The sequence below is a fragment of the Eleutherodactylus coqui genome, chromosome 10 (assembly GCF_035609145.1).
Source record: "Eleutherodactylus coqui strain aEleCoq1 chromosome 10, aEleCoq1.hap1, whole genome shotgun sequence".
Lineage (NCBI taxonomy): Eukaryota > Metazoa > Chordata > Amphibia > Anura > Eleutherodactylidae > Eleutherodactylus > Eleutherodactylus coqui.
Genome location: NC_089846.1, coordinates 15,453,151 through 15,473,578, shown reverse-complemented (window position 1 = coordinate 15,473,578; position 20,428 = coordinate 15,453,151). Strand labels below are relative to the sequence as shown.

Genomic DNA, 20,428 nt, shown 5'->3' with positions numbered 1-20,428 from the left:
GGCGGAATGGGGACACATTTTCCACACTATAAATCAATTTCCTCCCTTTAGGACCAGTCTTAATTTTGACCAATATAAAAAAAACAAAACGCCGAGAACGGGCCTCACAGTATATAGCATTAGAGTTGTGCGCTCTGAAACAAAGACCAGCCACAATCAGGTCCCACTGCAGTATAAAAGGAATTGTGGTTTGTATATAGCGGTCATGACGGTGCAGAACGTGATCTCACTTCTATTTTGGGTCAATTAGGAATCAAAAGGAGAAAAGGTGAATCAGAAAAACGACAAACCGGGCGAGTTATGTAGGTAAATAACTAAGAGGAATTAGGAACAAAGGAGAATCCAGGACGTAAACCAGAGGACTCGCCTGGTGTGCGTGGCAGACCTTCCTGGCAGGCCGTCATACTGGTGGTCCCTGCAGACGTGACACTCCGTCAGACACCCACAGCGGGAGGGCAACAGCAGGGCCCAAGAAGCTTTTAGAGGTCTTGGTTACGCAGATGTATAAGTAACAAGAAAAACACAACCTCGAGCGCTCACAGTCCATCCTAAAACGGTGTCTGGGATTGGGTCAAATGAACAATACAGGTACTGAAAAGGGTGGTCTGATAGATGCCCGGACCCCCTTGTAATCCAAGAATGCAGTGTAAGGCCTCATGTCCATGGGCAAGATTGAACTGCAGTGCGCCTGCGCAGAGGATCCGCACTTTAGTCAGCCCATAGAAAAGCATGGCGCCTCAGCACTTAATTTAACCCTTTCCAATCCAATGTCGGGCCTGCCCCGACATCATCATTTCCCTCCACAGCTCTGATGTCAGGGCAGGCCCGACACTGCAGTGCAGGAGTGCATCTGCACCCGATCATCAGACACATCGGGTGCAGATGCACTCCTGCACTGGTCCTCATCGAGGACCCCCGAGGAGAAGGCAGAAAGGGTTTTTTTTCCGAACGGATAATTCACGGTGCTTCCACATAAATCCACACAGAAAAAACAAAGAATCTGCGTTCTCCCACAAGCTATTAAAAATCAAATCCGCTATCACTCGCTGTGCATCTGCTGCGGAATCCCCGCGTGCCGTGGACATGAGGTCTAATAAGGTCTTGGTTGGTTTTCCAGGAATTACTTGATCAGGTCCGCTTGTGTTTGGAAAGAGTTATTTAATGAAAAACAAACAATCCAACAGGGACAGCGCAACGCGTTTTATGCATAGTTTGTCTTGTTCAAATTCCAATACATATAAAGCTTTGATCGCGTGGTTGTGTGGCATGCATGCCGTACTTATCAGGTCATTAAACCGCATGCGGGTGGACGTGCTCTCATTGAGGCAACACAGTCATATCCGTTCGTTAAAACATAAGCCTTGGCTCCATGTTGCTCACAAAAGTGTAGCCTAATCCTACGTACGCAATTACGGCCATCCGCCATGCAACTTCCCTATATACATATTACCTCTTAGGGCTCGGTTACACAGGCGTATGTGTACAACGCTGCAAGTCTCCCGCAGCGTTGTACACATTACAGCCCATGCACATGCCTGGGATTCTGACGCTACAGACACACACAGTGCGATTTATTTTCAAATTCCTCGCCTGCATGTGGATGAACCGTTTCATACGCAGCTCATTCAAGGGCTACGTATGATACACGGAGAAATAGAACATGCTGCGATGCATTTCACCTGCGTATCGATACGCAGTGCCAACACGTAGGTGTAAATGGAAGAATGAAAGTCCATTAACGCGCGAGATATACGTGTGCATAATACGCAGTGACAAAACTCCTGTGTGAACAAGCCCTTAGATTTTGAATTTTTTGTGCCTAAAGGCTCATGCCCATGAACGTTGCGGGATACGCCCGTGGAATTACGCCACGGGAGTACCACGATTAAAAACAAAAAGTGCCTGCTGGTGATTGCGGAATTCCACGGTCTCCCTAAAATGCTATAATAATGGAGACCTCCTGCGACATACATCCGCGGCAAATAGAACATGCCACGCTTTATTTCCCGCTGCAGAAATCCGCGGTAGAATTCCGCATGCGAGCATTGGTAGGCAGAAAGCTATTAGGTTCAATAGAGCCTAATAGCTGCGGATTTCCGCCGCATGAAACGCAGTAGAAATCCGTTCGTGGGCATTCACCCTATGCAGGAACTCTTCTATGAGACGCGTTGCGCTGTCCTGGCTTGTTTTTATTGAAATATTTCTTTCCAAAACAGAAGCGGACCTGATCAAGCATTCTCAGAAAACCAACTAAGACCTTATTATCCTGCATTCTTGGATTACCAGGGGGTCCGGGCATCTATCAGACCCTCCTCTTAAGTACCTGTATTGTTCATTTGACCCAAACCTAGACACCTTGTGAGACGGACTGAGCGCTGGAGTTTATGGTGTCTTTCCAGTTATGCAGTCAGGAGGTTCTTCAGCTGCTTTAAGGCCCTTTTACACGGACCGATAATAGTTCAAATTCTTGCTGGATTGTGGGAATCATTCAGTATAAATACCAGCAAGTGAATGACAAACAATAATTTGTCCTCATTCAGTTTCTGCAGGCATAAAAATCGAAATACCGATCGACCTGTGTAAAAAGAACGTTGTTCCCCTGTATACGGTGCACGGAGGCGGGCGGCTGGAAGAGATCTCCGGCACGCTCCGTCTCCAGTCTGTGAGCGATGCTCGCTCCTATGTGAAGGCGCAGGAGAAATGATCGCTGGGATGATGGTCAGGCACTAAAGGGGCCATTGCCGCTTAGTTAGGCACACGTGCCATTCAGGAGTCTAGAGAAGCTGGATGACAACTCCAGTGGCTTTTGGGATGGGCAAAATACTGTCAACATTAGAAGCCAAACGTCAGGAAATCAAGAGTATATCATGTAAAGCGATGTTCTACTGCAAGACCGGCTCAAAAACCCACCACACTCAGCCCAGAATAGGCCTGAGATTATTCAAATGAATATTAAATGACCATTTTGCTCAGGCAAGAGTCTGACTTTAATCAAAATTGTGAAATTTACTATCAGTCCCGACCTTTTGTGGATGGTGCCAATATCAAGCCAAAAGAAAGCAGAACGCGCCTATCGGCATCCTGTACAGAAAGGAAAATGGATGTGTGGCTAAGGTGTGGGAAGAAGGTGCACAGAAGAGGCTAGGATGACGAGAAGGGGACAGCACAGTACACGGGGGGGGGGGGGGGGGCTGTGTTGACGAGAAGGGGACAGCACAGTACACGGGGGGGGGGGGCTGTGATGACGAGAAGGGGACAGCACAGTACACGGGGGGGGGGGGGGCTGTGATGACGAGAAGGGGACAGCACAGTACACGGGGGGGGGGGGGGCTGTGATGACGAGAAGGGGATAGCACAGTACACGGGGGGGGGCTATGATGACGAGAAGGGGATAGCACAGTACACGGGGGGGGGGGGGCTGTGATGACGAGAAGGGGACAGCACAGTACACGGGGGGGGGGGGCTGTGATGATGAGAAGGGGATAGCACAGTACACGGGGGGGGGGGGGGGGCTGTGATGACTGGGCGTTTAGGACAATACACGGGGCCTGTGATGACGGAAGGGGGAGGAGGACAGTATATGGAGGCTGTGATAACAGGTGGCATGGACAGTATATGTGGGATGTGATGGCAGGCGGTGTGGATAATTCACAAAGGGCCGTGATGACGAGTGTGTCTGAAGAGTACATTGGGGCTGGCATGACTGGGGCTGTGATAATGAGGGGACTAGAACCCCAGCCTTCATGTATATATAAAGTTTGTACCCCATTCTTTTACATATGGGGCATCACATGTGGAGCAATTCCTTTGTAAGTACCGATTATCAGAATTACCCATTTCTGATAATTAGTGTATATTAAGGAATTGCTGTGCAAATGATTCTCCCATGTAAAAGAAGTGTTGCTTAGTATTTCTAACTTGTTTCGTAAATAAAAAAATTACCTCTCAAGATCACAATCCAAAATTGAGAAAAGACTGAACAAGAGAAAAAAAAAAAAAACATAAAAAAAAGATTTTAACTTTAGACCTAACCCAGAAATAGAAAGTGTCAGCACTAAATGAACAGTGTCGTCCCCCTTGAAACAGCGACACTCTAGACCATAGGCGATATGTGGTACTGCAGCTCAGCCACATTCTGATGAATGGCAGACAGAGCCGCGGGTCAGGAGTGTGGCCGTGTACGACAACCTGCTATGTTCATAGAGACCGCTCCCTGAAGCCATGAAGCTTTACAGACTGCAGGAGGACGAGACCGCTGTCCTCACACAGATGGACAGGAGGTTAGTAAACTGTGATGAACCAAGAAACCGGATTTAAAACAGAGAACAAAAAAACATTTGCATTACTAATTGGTAAGACTGAAAATATTCTATGAACCATTATGGAAGAAATGTTTCCCTGACTTCTTGCCATCCATTGTGTGAATCACTGTGGTGTTGGGCACGGCATCAGCTTTACGTAAATGTGGGGTCCCTGCGAAAGCCGTATCCCACTACAGCAAAACTAGCCCTAATAGGGCCCCTACAGAAAGTCAATATCTCTTAGGAATCAGGGGCAATAATTACTTAAAATCCAGCAAGGGTCACAAGACTTCACCCCCACAGACAACGCAAGTAGATGGGAAATGACATCTTACCTATTCCGTAAGCTTTAGCACAAATCCACTGTAAGTTAGCAGCAATCTTTGCCCTGAAGGAGTCATACAAGTCTGGAGGTACGACCTCCACTGGACAGTCGGCAAAAGCATCCATTTTTCTTCTAGTGCTGTCCCCAGTAGCACCAACGCCAATATCCACCATCTAGATAAGACAGAAGGCAAAAAGACACAACATTAAAACAAAAGGAAAGCCCACAATTGTCATCTTGAGAATATATATATATATTTTAGCCAGCAGTTTCCAAGCTATATCTGTTTTTGTGAAAGCTGGGGAACAACAAATATGGCCGACATTACTCCTGGTCACCAGCCGTTCTGAGCCCCATTTAGGCTCTATCACTGAGCACATCTTTGGGTGACAATCCTTACGCCATGTTCACACGGGGACGCATTTGCTGCAAGTCTTCTGCACAGTAAATCTGCAATGTTTCCATTGGTAAGAAAACCTGCGGCAACTATAGTGGATTTGTTACCGATTATCTGTGGATTTTCTACGCTGATAATCGGCTGCTCTTAAACCCACAGCTACTGGTGCAGGTTTTGATGTGGATGTCGGCCTCCCCATTGAAGTCTATGACAGAATGCTGCAAGTTTTTTGACAACTTTTTTTGAACATGCTGCGGACTTAAACTGGACAACATCGCCCCCCATAGTGTCCACTGTGCTAAAACAAAAAGGAGCCGCACTTCCATATCCTCCTGGTGTTTGTTGTGGAAGATGATGTCACCAAAAGTCACCTGACCGCGGCAGCATCAGCGCTCACATCCCGGGCGCCCGGAGTTTGGAATGATGATGTTGCAGCAGTCTGGCGATTTTCGATGACATTTCCCATAACCCACACTGGGACGATGACTGGGCTGATTGTGGCGGCAGAGGACGGGTAAGAGCTGCGGACGGGTAAGAGCTGCGGACGGGTAAGAGCTGCGGACGGGTAAGAGCTGCGGACGGGTAAGAGCTGCGGACGGGTAAGAGCTGCGGACGGGTAAGAGCTGCGGACGGGTAAGTGCTGCGGACGGGTAAGTGCTGCGGACGGGTAAGTGCTGCTCCTTCTGTTATTTTAGCACAGTGGATGCTATGGGAATGTGGGGGGGGGGGGGGTGTTGACCGGTAACTAGACATCCCCTTTAAATTCTGCACCACAGACTTAGTGCGCTTTCTTTCTGCAGCGTGGACACGGATCTCATCATATAGCGGCTTCTGTAAATGCTGCAGATTTTCTGTGCTCGTGAGAACACGGCTCTAAGGGAAATGTAATGGTGGACATAACGATCATCACTTATGATACATATAAAGGGTAGTTTAGCACTTATGGGGTGAAAACATGTATAAGAATGAGAAGAATTTTGCCATGGTCGTAATCCCTGTGACGCCCCCCACAGGGAAACACTGGTGTTGCATGAATGGTCACATCAACACAGTTTTACCACAACCTGTAGATGGATTAAAAAATACAAAGTTGCCATACAGCTGCAGCCCACGAGCGTATGCTGCGTATGCGCCTGACTATGCGTATCTGCGCACGCATCAGCGTATCTCTACTGTACTTTGTGAGCCAGCAGGGCCTGATCATCTGCATGCGGCAAACAAAGACGCACTAATTGTAATAGCCGATTAGTCTAATGAGTTCCAGATGTGTTCTTTTTCCGCAGTGTTTAATACATGCGTATTACACACATTTGCGCATTCCCTGTTGACTTCTATGGAGACCTTTGGTGCGCTGATACGCAGGAAAATAATTTTTTTGCGCAACTGAAATGCATTTACAGAAAACGGAACTTTGAACAAACCCATTAAAATCAATTTGTTCTTTTTTTTGCATATTGCACACGCAAAGTTTGTGTGCAGAAGGCTCAGGTTGTATTTACACGGCCGAGAAATCACACAAGTTCTGTGTGTTTGTGTAACTTGCAGAATACATTAACCCATTGTCTGCAATGGGCTGATTTACACGGGCATTCTTTCTCTTGCGCTGACAGAACAACGTAGATAGGCTGTAGCGGGTCCTATTGTTGTGCGCTTTATGCGCATTAGTCGGTCTTGTGTGTCTGGCGCAGCACATGGCCGTGGTGACCGTGTGCGTTGCGATTTGCTCCTGAGAATCTCGTCTGCAACTCGCTATTGGCTGTGTAAATACGGCCTCAGGGTGCTCTCAGGCGGGCGGAATCATTCCACCCGGACGCATGACAGGACGCGGCTCACGCTGCCACTGCAGAGTTCTGCAGCAAAATCCACAGATCCGTATTCGGAGAAGGGACTGCCGGAAGATTTAAGCCATCTTCAAAACCCTCGTCGAGGCGTGTGGATTTTGGCACAGACCCCACCATGTGTTGTGGATAGCAGGGCAATGGCACGCATGTGAAAGCACCCTCATACTCAGCTCCCCGGTGGAAACGCTGCAAGGGAACAGGACGCTGGGGAGCCCAAGCCGCTTACTGCTGGGGAGCCTTCCAAGGTGGCTTAGGCCGGGGTCACACCTGTGTTGGAGCCTCCGGTCGGACGTTACTCCACAGACCAGACTCAAAATAGTGAGGAAAAAGCGCCACTTTCTTCCTTCCAAAAGCCAGGCACCAGAGCAGAAACCGAATGGACCACCTTACAGTCAATGGGGTCTGTTTGGCTCCGGAGCCAATGGGCTGTGGGGATTCCCCAAACAAAGTGGAACAGCGTGGATGTGAGACCACCCTTATCCATATTGTGAAATATACATCTACATCTATACATATACACACACACTCAAATTATTGCTTTTCTCATTTAAACCATTAACCCCTCGCACAGGGGATGAGCGACATCCATTTACTGAAATACATATGCGCGTTAGATTTCTTTTGGGGTAACGCCGCCCCCAGATCCACATAAATATGCTGCCTTCCCCGATATAAGGACCATTTTCTGACACGACAAGCGCGACACGAAGGACAAATGATATATTTTGTGTTCCCTAAACTTCCCCCGCGAGCACAAAGCAGGAGGTAGCCGAGGCTCCGGCCCCTTTGTTGCTCGCACTCCAGCTTCACAGAATACATATATACAAATTAAAGATGCAAAGTGGAAGCGGATGCTTTGTACGAGGAGGGGGATAACTGTGCAGCGACGGCGGCGAGGGGCGCGTGGTGTGAGGTAATGGTGTGTTTTGGGAGCAGATTCTTACAATATCAAGAATACAAAGGCAGCTGCTGACGGGGCCAAAACAGACAATTCCCACCCGCATCTCTCACTGCCGAGCGCCCGGCAGACCCCACCTTACATCCGTCCAGGATGATGGATTGGGCACGACATCCATCACAATAACCCCGGGTACATCATCATCATCTCATCACGTCCAGGGATGGCCTTTACTGATGCATCCCATTTGTAAGACACATACGGTAATATGGAAGAACCTAAAATCATGTAGTAAACGGGTTGTCATCAGAGCCGGTTAGACTAGGCCCTATAGAGTCTATAGGTTCCAGGCACCCCATATGAGCACGGACACCTCTTCCTGGATAAGCGGCAGCCCTCCCATCACACCACCCCCTTGCTGAACACACCCACCATTCATTCTAATTGTGGCATCACACCTCCTCGTGCCTGCGGCCATTCTTATATCCGGAGACATTCCGGATACCTTGCTGCAGTCTCAAGGATTGTCCAATTTTCGCCAAATAAATAGTGATAACCGTCAGGCTGTGCGAGCGTCCGACAGCAGAGATTTCCATCAGTCACACTAGTGGCCTCCAGCCTGCTGGGAGTTGTAGTTCTGCAACAGCCGGCCAGTCACAGGTTGGAGAACACTGCCTTAAAGGGGTTGTCCAGTTACCAGACAACATCCCTTTAATAGGGCCCCTATAGTAAAATAAACTGAACTATACTCATCTCTCCGCCATCGCTAGCGCTGCAGCCTCGCTGTGATCCCGGTGTTTGTTGTGACAGCTGACATCACAGGACTGCGGTGACCGCTGCAACCAATCAGAGACTGCAGCATTATGTTCCCAAACTCCTAGCATCATAGCGCACAGAATAGCAGGAGAACGAGCCTCTGATTGGTTACAGCGGGTCACCTGCACTCCTGTGATGTCAGCTGTTTCCCGAGGCTGCAGTGCTGGGAAATTAAGGACTGCTCAATCTATTTTTTACTACAGGGGGTCCTTTTAAAGGGATGTTGTCCGGTAATTTGACAACCTATTTTAGACCCTTTTACATAAGACAACGGTTTAGAACTTTAGCATGAATGTCCATTTGCCAGATTGTCGGCCCGTGTAAACATGACTGCAATCAGCCAACAAACAAGCCAGCGGTCATTTGCTGCCTGATCACATAGACCACCCGCTCGTCATCAGCACATCCCCCATGTAATGTATGTGTATTACCTGCAGCTCTTCTCTGCCACTTCGGGGTCTCATTGTTGACCGGCGAATTTGGCAGACCTAACCTTCAGACGACATAATCCCCACACTGCATTGCTACTTTTAAGGCTACCAATGCACTATATCTGCGATCTGATTGGTCGGTGTTAATCTAGTGAGCAGCTCTGGCCAATCAGAGAGCAGAGCACAGTGGCCATCCTGGATAGCCGAAAACAGTCCGGGAACTGCTGAATTGGACGGATAGCAGAGAGCAAACTACAAGAAATAATCCCCCAACTCCTTCCATCCCAGAACCGGGGAGTAATGTTACTATATGACTAATTACACCAGAGCCGTTTAATTTAAGAAGCAATTAGAGCGCAGAAAAACAGAGTCGCAGTGTGATCTACCAACTCCGCAACCCTGGGTACAACGGAGAAGGGGATCACACATCATCCCTCCGCTCTACAAACCAAGGGCCCGATCTCATGGACGCACATTATGTCCAGAGCTTTTCCTGGCCCCAACTCCAACGATCACCATGATGCTCGCAGTTCAGGACGTCGGCCGTCAGGCCGGGACACCCATCGGTATTACAGACACACAAGTGCAGCTGGAATACGCTGGCCTGTCCATCCCCAGCTGGAGCCGAAATCAGCATCCAATGGGAGTGCTGCTGGGGAACAAAAAAAGGGAATACCTCCCCAAAAAGCAGGGAACGACAAATTAAAGGGTATTCTAGGTATTTACTATTGAGGATCTATCGTCAGCGCAGCTCATCAATAGTTGCACAGCGGGGGTCCGCCGATCAGCTGATCCTCTGGCCTACTGCAAGTGGTCAGCACCAGTAGTGTCACAGACGGCTCCACTCCAGCCCCGACCACTGATGCGGATGTCCAGTGGAACAGAGGATCAGCTGATCGGTAGAGTCCACAGGGGCGGTCCCGTTGATCACCTATTGATGAGCCATCCTAAAAACAGGTAAATCATAAATGCCCGGAATACCCCTCTAACTCGCACCGAGGACTGCCAATCTATATTGGCCGGCTCCCTTTGAAATGCGCCACGCACTTCACTTTCCGTATATAATTACACGTCCGTGTGTGTGTGTGTGTGTGTGTGTGTGTGTATGTATATATATATATATATATAGAGTCAGCACGACATATTAAAGTATTATTTATAATGCAATGACATCATACAACCGTCCTACGTCACACTGCCCCCACGATCCTGACGTCGCAGGAAAGGGGTGGTAGGGGGTCGCATATATAGTGCCCCTAATCCCTATACATTAGTGACACCTGCCCCCTAAACATTACTGCCCTCCTTCCCTACAGGCCGTGCATGGCACCTGCCCCCTATACACACCTGCCCCCTCCCCTACAGACCGTGCATGGCACCTGCCCCCTCCCCTACAGACCGTGTATGGCACCTGCCCCCCTATACACTACTGCCCCCTCCCCTACAGGCGGTGTATGACACCTCCATTATAGATGTGTGTAAATGACACCTGCCCCCTATACATTACTGGCCCCTCCTGTACAGGCAGTGTATGGCACTTGCCCCTACACATTACTTGCCTCTTTCCTGCGGGACATGTTTGGCACCTGCCCCCTATACATTACTGCCCCCTATCCTACATGCTGCGTATGGCACCTGCTCCCTATACATTACTGCCCAATCCCCTACAGGCCGTGTGTGACACCTGCCACCTATATATTAATGGCCCCTCCCGTACAGACCGTGTATGGCAGCTGCCCACTATACATTACTGGCCCCTTTCCTACAGCCCATGTATGGCACCTGCCCCCTTTCCTACAGGCCATGTATGGCACCTGCCCCCTCCCCTACATGCTGTGTATGGCACCTGCCTCCTATACATTGCTGCCCCTTCCCTACAGGCAGTGTATGGCACCTACCCTATAGATGTATAGGACATCTGCCCCTATACATTACTGCCCCCTCCCATACAGGCAGTGTATGGCATCTACCCCCTCCACTACAGGCCATGTATGGCACCTACCCTATAGATGTATAGGACATCTGCCCCTATACATTACTGCCCCCTCCCTACAGGCCATGTATGGCACCTGCCCCTATACATTACTGGCCCCTTCCCTACATGCTGTGTATGGCACCTGCTCCCTATACATTACTGCCCCCTCCCCTACAGGCCGTGTATGCCACCTGCTCCCTATACATTACTGGCACCTCCCCTATAGCTGTATATGGCACCTGCCTCCTATACACCCCCAGCACCGGCCATAATGGCAGACAGAGCAGCTCCGCGGCCCCCTGAGGAGCAGCAGACGGTTCTTACCTCTCTGGGTCCCGGGAAGAATCCTCCGCCGTCCCCTCTCACCTCACAGCTCGGAGACTTGTCCTGGCGCCGAGGCCTACATGTCACCGGGCCGGGGGCTCCTCACTGAGGAGAAGGAGGCGGAGCCGCTGACCCCTCCCTCCTGTCACCACACAGACTGCTCTTACTCTCGCTCCTTAGTGGCAGCTGCCGGTCGTTTCCCGCCTTTATCCCGGCGCCCCCTTCCCTCCCCCCCGGGGGCCGCTCGGTGCCGCAGACCCTGACAGAGATCCGTTGGTAGCCCGGGGACGTGACTGCGCATGCGTACCTGGTTGCTAGCGCTCAACCTGGGAACAAGCGATGAGACTAGGACGCATGCGCAAAAACCGACTGTCGCTAAAGGAGGGAGCCTGTGGCCTGACTGCGCACGCGCAACGGGTTGCTAGCGAAACATCTAGGAATGCGAAGCGGCTGATGCGCATGCGCCATTCCATTCAGGCTATTGTCGTTGTCTATTGTGCCTTTTAAGGTATTAGGCCACGCCCCGCTGTCAGGGATGTGTGTGGTACCCGGGCAGTGTGTGTGGCAGGGGCATCTCTATGCCTGGAGCCGCCCTAATACAAGAGGGCCAATCTAATGTGACTCGTAACAGGCCGCCTCCATGATAAATGGCACTTCGTAAAAAGGGCAAAGCGTAAATTAAAAATAAATTGTGTGCGCATAATGTGCCTGCCCTCGCCTGCCGGTGACATCAGAAAATCATCGGGAAACCCTGCAGAGCCCAAATCAGTCACAACCTGAGTATACAGGCAGTATACAGCGACGCAGCCATAGCGGCCCTCATGGGGCCACAGAGGTTACAGGGCAATACAGGAGCCGCTTTAATGTACATTTACACGGCGCGACCATCCTCCGAACAACAACCCAACTGAGCAAATGTAAACAATAGTCGTTCCGAGTAAAGATGGCCGCCAGCACAGCGACGAGCGATAACTCACTCATATATAAAAAAAACGCAAAATCTGTTTGTGTCGTATACAAATCCGCAGCTCTGGTCCGATTGGGGTGATATTTTGCCTCAGCGGTCTCCAGCACCAGGCGACGAATACTGGTGGAATTAAAAATCGAAAACCCACCGACTTCCCCCATAATGTTTGTTGCCAATAGCAACCAATCAGAGCTAAGCTTTCATTTCTTATACTGCTGAGGTAAAATGAAAGCTGCGCTGTGATTGGTTGCTATGGGCAACGCAGATTTTCTTTTAAAGAGCTTTCATAACAGTGCGGCGCCGGGCTCATTTTTGCGGCCCCCTTTGTATATTCCACGACTGCTATAGCCTAGTCATAAAATAGGAGTATATCAGAAGTCACGTGGTGTAAAGTTACTGACATTCGTATTTGAACGACTTGCGAACGAATTAGCATGGAGACCCCCTCGAAGAACGGCGTGTCGGCGAACAACTAATCAACGAGCGATATGTGAAAGCAAAGGTGGCAGCGGTCATTCATGCGGTTCAACGACCGTGTAAGGGTAGTCGCTGACCGTGTAAGGTACCTGTAGTCACAACCGGCAATGAAGCGGATGAACAAATGTCACTTTTACACGCTAAATGGGAAACCACTGGGTGGCACTGCCATGGAGGAGGAGGACTTGGGGGTTTAGTTAACTGTAAACTTAGAGGTTTTCCAGGCAGTGCCGGGATACAACAAGGTTGGAGTGAAAGCCGATGCTCCGACTCTTGTGTAGTGGCCGGTGCTTGTAATTGCAGCCTGGGATCCCATTGATATCTAGATGTCTGGAAAAACCCTTTAACTGGGGCAACCAGTGTCAGGCAGCTGCTACCAAGGCAAATAGGATCATGAGGTGCATCAGAAGAGGTCTAGGGGTGCATGACGAGAACATTGTTCTTCCTCTTTACAAGTCGCTGGTCAGACCACACATGGAATGTTGTGGGCAGTTTTGGGCATTGGCACTCAAGAAGGACATATCAGAGCTTGAGTGGGTACAAAGATGGCAACTAAAGTAATAAATGGAACGGGCGAACTACAATACCCAGAGAGGTCATCAAAATTGGGGTCATTTAGTTTCGAAAGAAAGACGGCTAGGGGCGACCTAATAACTAGATATAAATATATCAGGGAACAATACAGAGATCTCTCCCATCATCTATTATACCTAGGACTGTAACAAGGGGGCGCTCTAATAACTATGTATAATATATCAGGGGTCAGTACAGAGATCTCTCCCATCATCTATTATACCCAGGACTGTAACAAGGGGGCGCTCTAATAACTATGTATAAATATATCAGGGGACAATACAGAGATCTCTCCCATCATCTATTATACCCAGGACTGTAACAAGGGGGCGCTCTAATAACTATGTATAAATATGTCAGGGGACAATACAGAGATCTCTCCCATCACCTATTATACCCAGGACTGTAACAAGGGGGCGCCCTAATAACTATGTATAATATATCAGGGGACAATACAGAGATCTCCCATCATCAATTATACCCAGGACTGTAACAAGGGGGCGCTCTAATAACTATGTATAAATATATCAGTGGACAATACAGAGATCTCTCCCATCATCTATTATACACAGGAATGTAACAAGGGGGCGCTCTATAACTATGTAGAATATATCAGGGGACAATACAGAGATCTCTCCCATCATCTATTACACCGAGGACTGTAACAAGGGGGCGCTCTCTACATGTAGAGGAAAGAAGGTTTCTACACAACATAGAAGGGGGTTCTTTAGGCCTCATGTAAACTGGCGGATCGGATCCTGCATGCGGGGACCCGCAGCCGAGGACCCTGCTTACCCGTCCGGGTCTTCTGTTTTCTTCACTGCAGATGTGCGCGGAAGCGCCAGGTGCCCCGCACGGATTCCGCAATTCAAGTCCGCCCGTGGACATTGGGCCTTACTGTAAGAGCAGTGATGGCAAATTTCTTGAGAAATACATTATACGTTATAATCATTAATAACTTCAGAATGGTCGGTGATTCGGGGATTATTCCGATTGCCAGATCTGGAGTCCGGAAGGAATTTTTTATTCCTTAAAATGGGGATAATTGGCTTCTACCTTATTGGGGATTGTGGCCTTCCTCTGGATCAACATTGGGAGGCAATAGCTGAACCAGATGGACATGTGTCTGTTTTCAGCCTAACATACTATGTTACGATGAGGGAACCGTTCCCACTGACGTAGAATTCTGCAGGCCTGGTTGTAGCAAACATTATTATAATGTAGTTAGTCCCAATGAGAGGAAGCACGGAGACCTCAGAGTCCCTTACACAGCAGATCCCTATCCAGACATTTCCATCAGGCTGCTGGCTAAGAATCCAGTATTTGAGTCATAACCAAATTCCTGGTCATACGCGGTTATCAGCGCTCCGCTACCTTCCCGGTGATCGATAGGTTGACTATGCACAGAGTTATAAAATGTGATTGTCACCTTGGATGTGGATATCTGAGATATTGATCTACATGATCCTGTGGGGACGCTGCCGGTGATCACAGACATTTGTGCCCATCTAACGTGTATGATCGGCTGGGTCATTAACATAATGCACAGAGAAACACATAGTTCTTTCATCATATATTTGGAGGAATGCATGTTGAGAGCATCACCTGCAAGAAGAAGGTGTCAGTTACACAAAACTGGACACCAAAATAAAATAGCCACCCCTTCTTCAGTGAGCCCCCACAAACAGGGATCCCTCTCCCCATCGGACCACCACATACCTCCAGCCCCTTGACCTAGTAGGTCATCATCACAGACTAGGAGGACAATCCAGGCCAACAGTTCTCCTTCCGCAGGTTACCAAGAACGAGCACCACAACTCTCCTTCCCAGTGGACTACTACAGGCTAGCAGCTCCCCTCCATAGCAAAGTACTAGAAGAGGGTCATTTATATTGTGTGGCCTTTCACCAAGACACGGTATGTAGTGGCCCAGTACAACGGGGCCCCTCCATAACTGTATGCATGCATTTGTCAGACACAGAATGGAGGAAGGCGAGAGGATGTTCTACTGCTTGTGAGACTAGCTGATCTTTGGAGATGTGCAGCGTGGAATGGTCAGTGAGTGTGGACTGGTAGAGAAGGAGAACGTGAGGAGTAAGACTAGAGCCGGGCCAGGACTTACAGATAACTAAGACTGTGGCTTCTCCTGTATCCCTGTGAATTCTCCCTGTCATACCACTGAACAAGTGCTACTAAGTTGTAACCTGTTTGGAGTTCAGTAAAACGACCAGTCGCCCGTTTGCTTCCGGAGGCCGCGTCTTATAAAGTACCTGTGTGTGTGTGTGGATTTACTCCAACAACTAGGAATTCCCCACTGCAAAAGAAACAGTGGCGACACAAGATATAATACAGGACTAAAGGTAATCTAGTATTTGGGTTACCCGTTTATTAACCTTCACTTGGCCCTTGGATGTGTCACAGGTTACTCTCCGGGTGGGAGGTGGTAGAGCCACCGTGACAAGGCCAAAACTCTACCCCTCCATCTCCTAGGCCGTGGCCCGCTCCTCGGACGCTGCAGGTACGCCACTTGAGAGCGGCACAATGACTGAGGCAGACAGAGCACATATCAGTGCAAGAGAACTTTGCAAATGATTACACACAGTGGCATGGAGCTTGTGTAGTACCCCAGAGTTGGGGTCCCATAGCATTACCATCTGCTACCTCATGTAAACTGTATATATGCATCTGTAAATGTTGAAAAGGTGTGTAATTAATGTGTTTATGACTTTAAATGGGCACTAATGTGTTAATGTCTGGTGTTCTTACTACCTAGTACTGCATGACTGTGCACAGTACACCCTAACCTGCTCTAACACCTGTCAGTCCCCCCTAGCTAGCCTGGGATTTCCCTCAGCTCAGGATTAGTTAGCAGGGAGAGTATAAAAGACAGAGAGTGGGCAGGCTTAGGCAGTCTACTCTAGGGGAGCCTGAGATAGAGACTGAGGAGGAATATGGAGAAGATCTTATCACTCATCAGAAGTAGCCTAGTCCTGGAGTCAGCAATGAAGAGAGCCAGAGATAGTGACCTGGGAGGAATAAAGAGTCCATCTTGACTGACAGCCAGTGTGGTGGGAAGCCAGAATGTCTAAGTGCGAGTACAGGAACACTAAGAATTGTTTCGAGGAGAAGAAGAGTTCAGAGCAGAGAAGTAAGGAAAGAAAATGACAGTCATCAGTTAACCCTTTGCAGTACAAGTCAGCTAACGGAATCCATAGTGAATGATGTATGTCGAATTTGTGATCTCAATAATGTCCCTGAAATGGGAAGTGTGTAACTGCTCTTGAGCCAAAGTGCTGGAGTGCTTCCCACCATACACCAAATCTGCACCGAAGTACCACATGACACTACAGGAGTGCAAGGACTACTGCCCCCATTTTTGTTTAGCTCTCCAATTTTTGTAGTTATTTTTATCTGGAATGGGTCCCTATATATATACCAACTGGCATCACGACAACTAACATCTTAACCTATCCGACTCCGCGGGTAGGAGGTTACAACAACTTTCTTTTTTTATTTATCATTTTTACCACTTCTGTAGTCAGACCCTAAGACCGGCATTTTTTCCACTCTGCCAGGAGGAGCAGCAGAGGCACCGCGAATACCATCTCATTTTTCCCCTATGTCTGGGTTGGTCACTGCACTTGGCAGTTACAGTCTCTAACAGGCACACAACTTGGTGGTTACCGTCACCGTTCCGCATACAGGCAAACTCAGTGTTGACTTGGCTCAAGCTCTGGTTTCTTGTCACACAGGCAGATCCCTGCTGGCCTTGATACAGAACACTCGTTACTGCTGAAATGGCGGCCCCTCCTCAGTCCATCGCTGCAAGTATAGCGCAGCGTATATCATGCCATTTGTGTATACCCCCCTTTCATCTGCTTGGTTCCCCATCATTATCCCATATATAACTACATGCCAGGAAGTGTACCAGCTGACAAACATGGCGATCATCCCACATACCGAAAACACAAAAGGTGTCAGAAAACTGAAGCTGCAGCCTTCAAGTTGAGATGGAGCAGTGAATGCGATACGAAAAGAATAAAAACTAATGATTCAGGTAATAAAAGACAAAGCCGCAGCGGGCAGAACGTCCCTGGTAATTAAAAAGGTAATTTAATTCCTTCATTATTTCCTCTCCTCGGATCCGCCAGGCTCGGGGATTACACCGCTTTTATGTCATTAGCAAAATTTAGAATTTTAGAAATTGCAAAAAAAAAACAAAAAAAAAACACACCATTCTAATAAAGCAAATGTAGAAAATGTTAAAACTGAATTATTAGCTGTCAGTTGCCTTCCTTAGGTCGTATTTACGAGACCGAGTACGATATTGGTCGGAGAGGTTTTTCTGCAAATGCAATGCATAGTAAGAAAAACGCATCACCGCCCGTGGAAATCACACTTAAAAAAATAAAAAAATTAAAAAAAATCAAAATTGCATCAAACTCAAACGTGAGCGCAATGGGATTCTTTTTTTTGCCTCACATAGGAAAGAATAGACAATGCCAGAACAGAATTACCCCAAAATAGGACAAGCTGCCATTTTTATACCTCTCAGTATCGCTGCAATAGAAAAAACACCCAAACAAATACGTTAAAAATAATGGATTCTTTTCACGCGTGATTTCTGTACACGCGTGCAGAAATCACACGGGAAAAACGTCTGTAATTACACCCTTATGCCATTCTCATACACAGCGTCGGCAAAACGCCGCCATTTCATCGCTGTTTTTGAACACAGGTTTAACGGTTTTTACCGCACTCCAGGTGATGACGAGCATTAAAAAGCGCGAACGCGGTAAAATAGAGCAGATAGCACTCGAAAATCGCAGCGTTTTCTAATGTTCGAGTGCGAGACCCCATTAAAACAATGGGAGCACTTTACCACAATTACCGCGAATAAATCGCGGTAAAAACGCTTTTGTGAGAGTGGCCTTAGAGCTTATGCAGATGAGCGGGTGTTGGCTTATTTTTTGCGTACGGGAAAATCCCACCTGCAAAACACGAAGAATAGAACCCATTGATTTGAAATTTTTGTGTTCCGGCTGTTCTCATGGGCGCAAAAATATAGGAACGGATCTATTTTGTAAATATTTGCGCACCAAAGAGCCCCATAAAGATCCCTGGGAGGTGTGCAAACACGCACATCTGTCTGCATGGGCATGAGCTAAACGCTGCGCATACCCGCAAATCACCAGCACCTTGTTAGGCAAGCTCTAGTACCCTGTTGTACCGCCTTTAACTTGGATACAAGATGTGATACAGGTGGGCATGGAGGCTCTAGTACCCTGTTGTACCGCCTCTAGCTTGGATACAAGATGTGATACAGGCAGACATGGAGGCTCTAGTACCCTGTTGTACCGCCTTTAACTTGGATACAAGATGTGATACAGGTGGGCATGGAGGCTCTAGTACCCTGTTGTACCGCCTCTAGCTTGGATACAAGATGTGATACAGGCAGGCATGGAGGCTCTAGTACCCTGTTGGGTTGCCTCTAGCTCGGATACAAGATGTTATACAGGCGGGCAGGGAGGCTCTAGTACCCTGTTGTACCGCCTCTAGCTTGGATACAAGATGTGATACAGGCAGACATGGAGGCTCTAGTACCCTGTTGTACCACCTCTAGCTTGGATGCAAAATGTGATACGGGGAACATGGAGGCTCTAGTACCCTGTTGTACCACCTCTAGCTTGGATACAAGATGTCATACGGATGGCTTGGAGGCTCTAGTGCCCTGTTGTACCGCCTCTAGCTTGGATACAAGATGTGATACTGGTGGGGATGGAGGCTCTAGTACCCGGTTGTACTGCCTCTAGTTTGGATACAGGATGGGATATGGGCGAGCATGGAGGCTCTATTACCTGTTGTACTGCCTCTAGCTTGGATGCAAGATGTGATACGGGTGGGCATGGAGGCTCTAGTACCCTGTTGGGTTGCCTCTAGCTCGGATACAAGATGTTATACAGGCGGGCAGGGAGGCTCTAGTACCCTGTTGTACCGCCTCTAGCTTGGATACAAGATGTGATACGGGTGGGCATGGAGGCTCTAGTACCCTGTTGGGTTGCCTCTAGCTCGGATACAAGATGTTATACAGGCGGGCAGGGAGGCTCTAGTACCCTGTTGTACTGCCTCTAGCTTGGATACAAGATGTGATACGGGCAGGCATGGAGGCTCTACTACCTGTAGTACTGCCTCTAGCTTGGATGCAAGATGTGATACGGGTGGGCATGGAGGCTCTAGTACCGCCTCTAGCTTGGATACAAGATGTGATATGGGCAGGCATGTAGGCTCTAGTACCCTGTTGTACTGCCTCTAGCTTGGATGCAAGATGTGATATGGGTGGGCATGGAGGTTCTAGTACCCTGTTGGGTTGCCTCTAGCTCGGATACAAGATGTTATACAGGCGGGCAGGGTGGCTGCAGTACCCTGTTGTACCGCCTCTAGCTTGGAAACAAAATGTGATACTGCTGGGCAAGAGGTGATACTGTGGGCATGGAGGCTCTATTATCCTGGTTACCGCCTCTAGCTTAGATACAAGATGTGATACTGGCGGGCATGGAGGCTCTAGTACCCTGTTGGGCCGCCTCGAGCTTGGATACAAGATGTGATACGGGCTGGCATGGTGGTGTACAGGTTCTGTATGGTATCCTGCAACATATCGCTCCACATTTGCTGTAATTAAGCCTCTAGATGTTGCAAACTCATAGGCTGTAGAGGTTGGCATCCTAGATGGTCCCATAATGTTCTATTGGTGATAAATCTGGTGACCAGGCAGTCACAGAAGTGTGACAATGTTGTGGGGGCTCCTGTGACCCACTTGTGTGTGCGTCCGAGCATTATCCTGCTGCCTCTTGGAAGCCGCGATGTGGTGATGGGGGGGTGTCAGAGGCCGTACATGTAATGGGGTCCGTGAGACAAATTTCCTTCAGCCAAGCGCCTGGAAATGGTTCTGACAGACACAGGGGTGTAATGCTGGCACCCCGTCTCTGGATGGCGGACAATGAAACAGTTGGAGCTGCTGGTGCTTGTCGGACAATCAGACGCTCCTCTCTACTGGTGGTCTGTCGGGGTCCTGAGCCCAGTCACCTTGTGTGCCCCCCATCCACT

The 20,428-nt window shown here is 48.7% G+C and overlaps 1 protein-coding gene across 4 annotated transcripts in view; it reads right to left on the bottom strand.

Moving 5' to 3' along the window:
- The window catches only part of CAMSAP1 (calmodulin regulated spectrin associated protein 1), a 47,338-nt gene extending 35,746 nt beyond the window's left edge, over nt 1-11,592 (bottom strand). For 3 of the 4 annotated variants that reach the window (XM_066580367.1, XM_066580368.1, XM_066580370.1), the window contains exons 1-2: nt 7,905-8,116; nt 4,637-4,799 (exon numbers count right to left, since the gene is read on the bottom strand). In XM_066580367.1, coding sequence (XP_066436464.1) covers nt 4,637-4,799; nt 7,905-7,940 — 199 coding nt within the window. In that variant the 5' untranslated portion in view covers nt 7,941-8,116. Of the gene's footprint in view, nt 1-4,636; nt 4,800-7,904; nt 8,117-11,308 lie in introns of those variants that run through there. The other variant, XM_066580369.1, reaches the window with a different exon arrangement.
- Between the last annotated feature and the right edge of the window lie 8,836 nt (nt 11,593-20,428).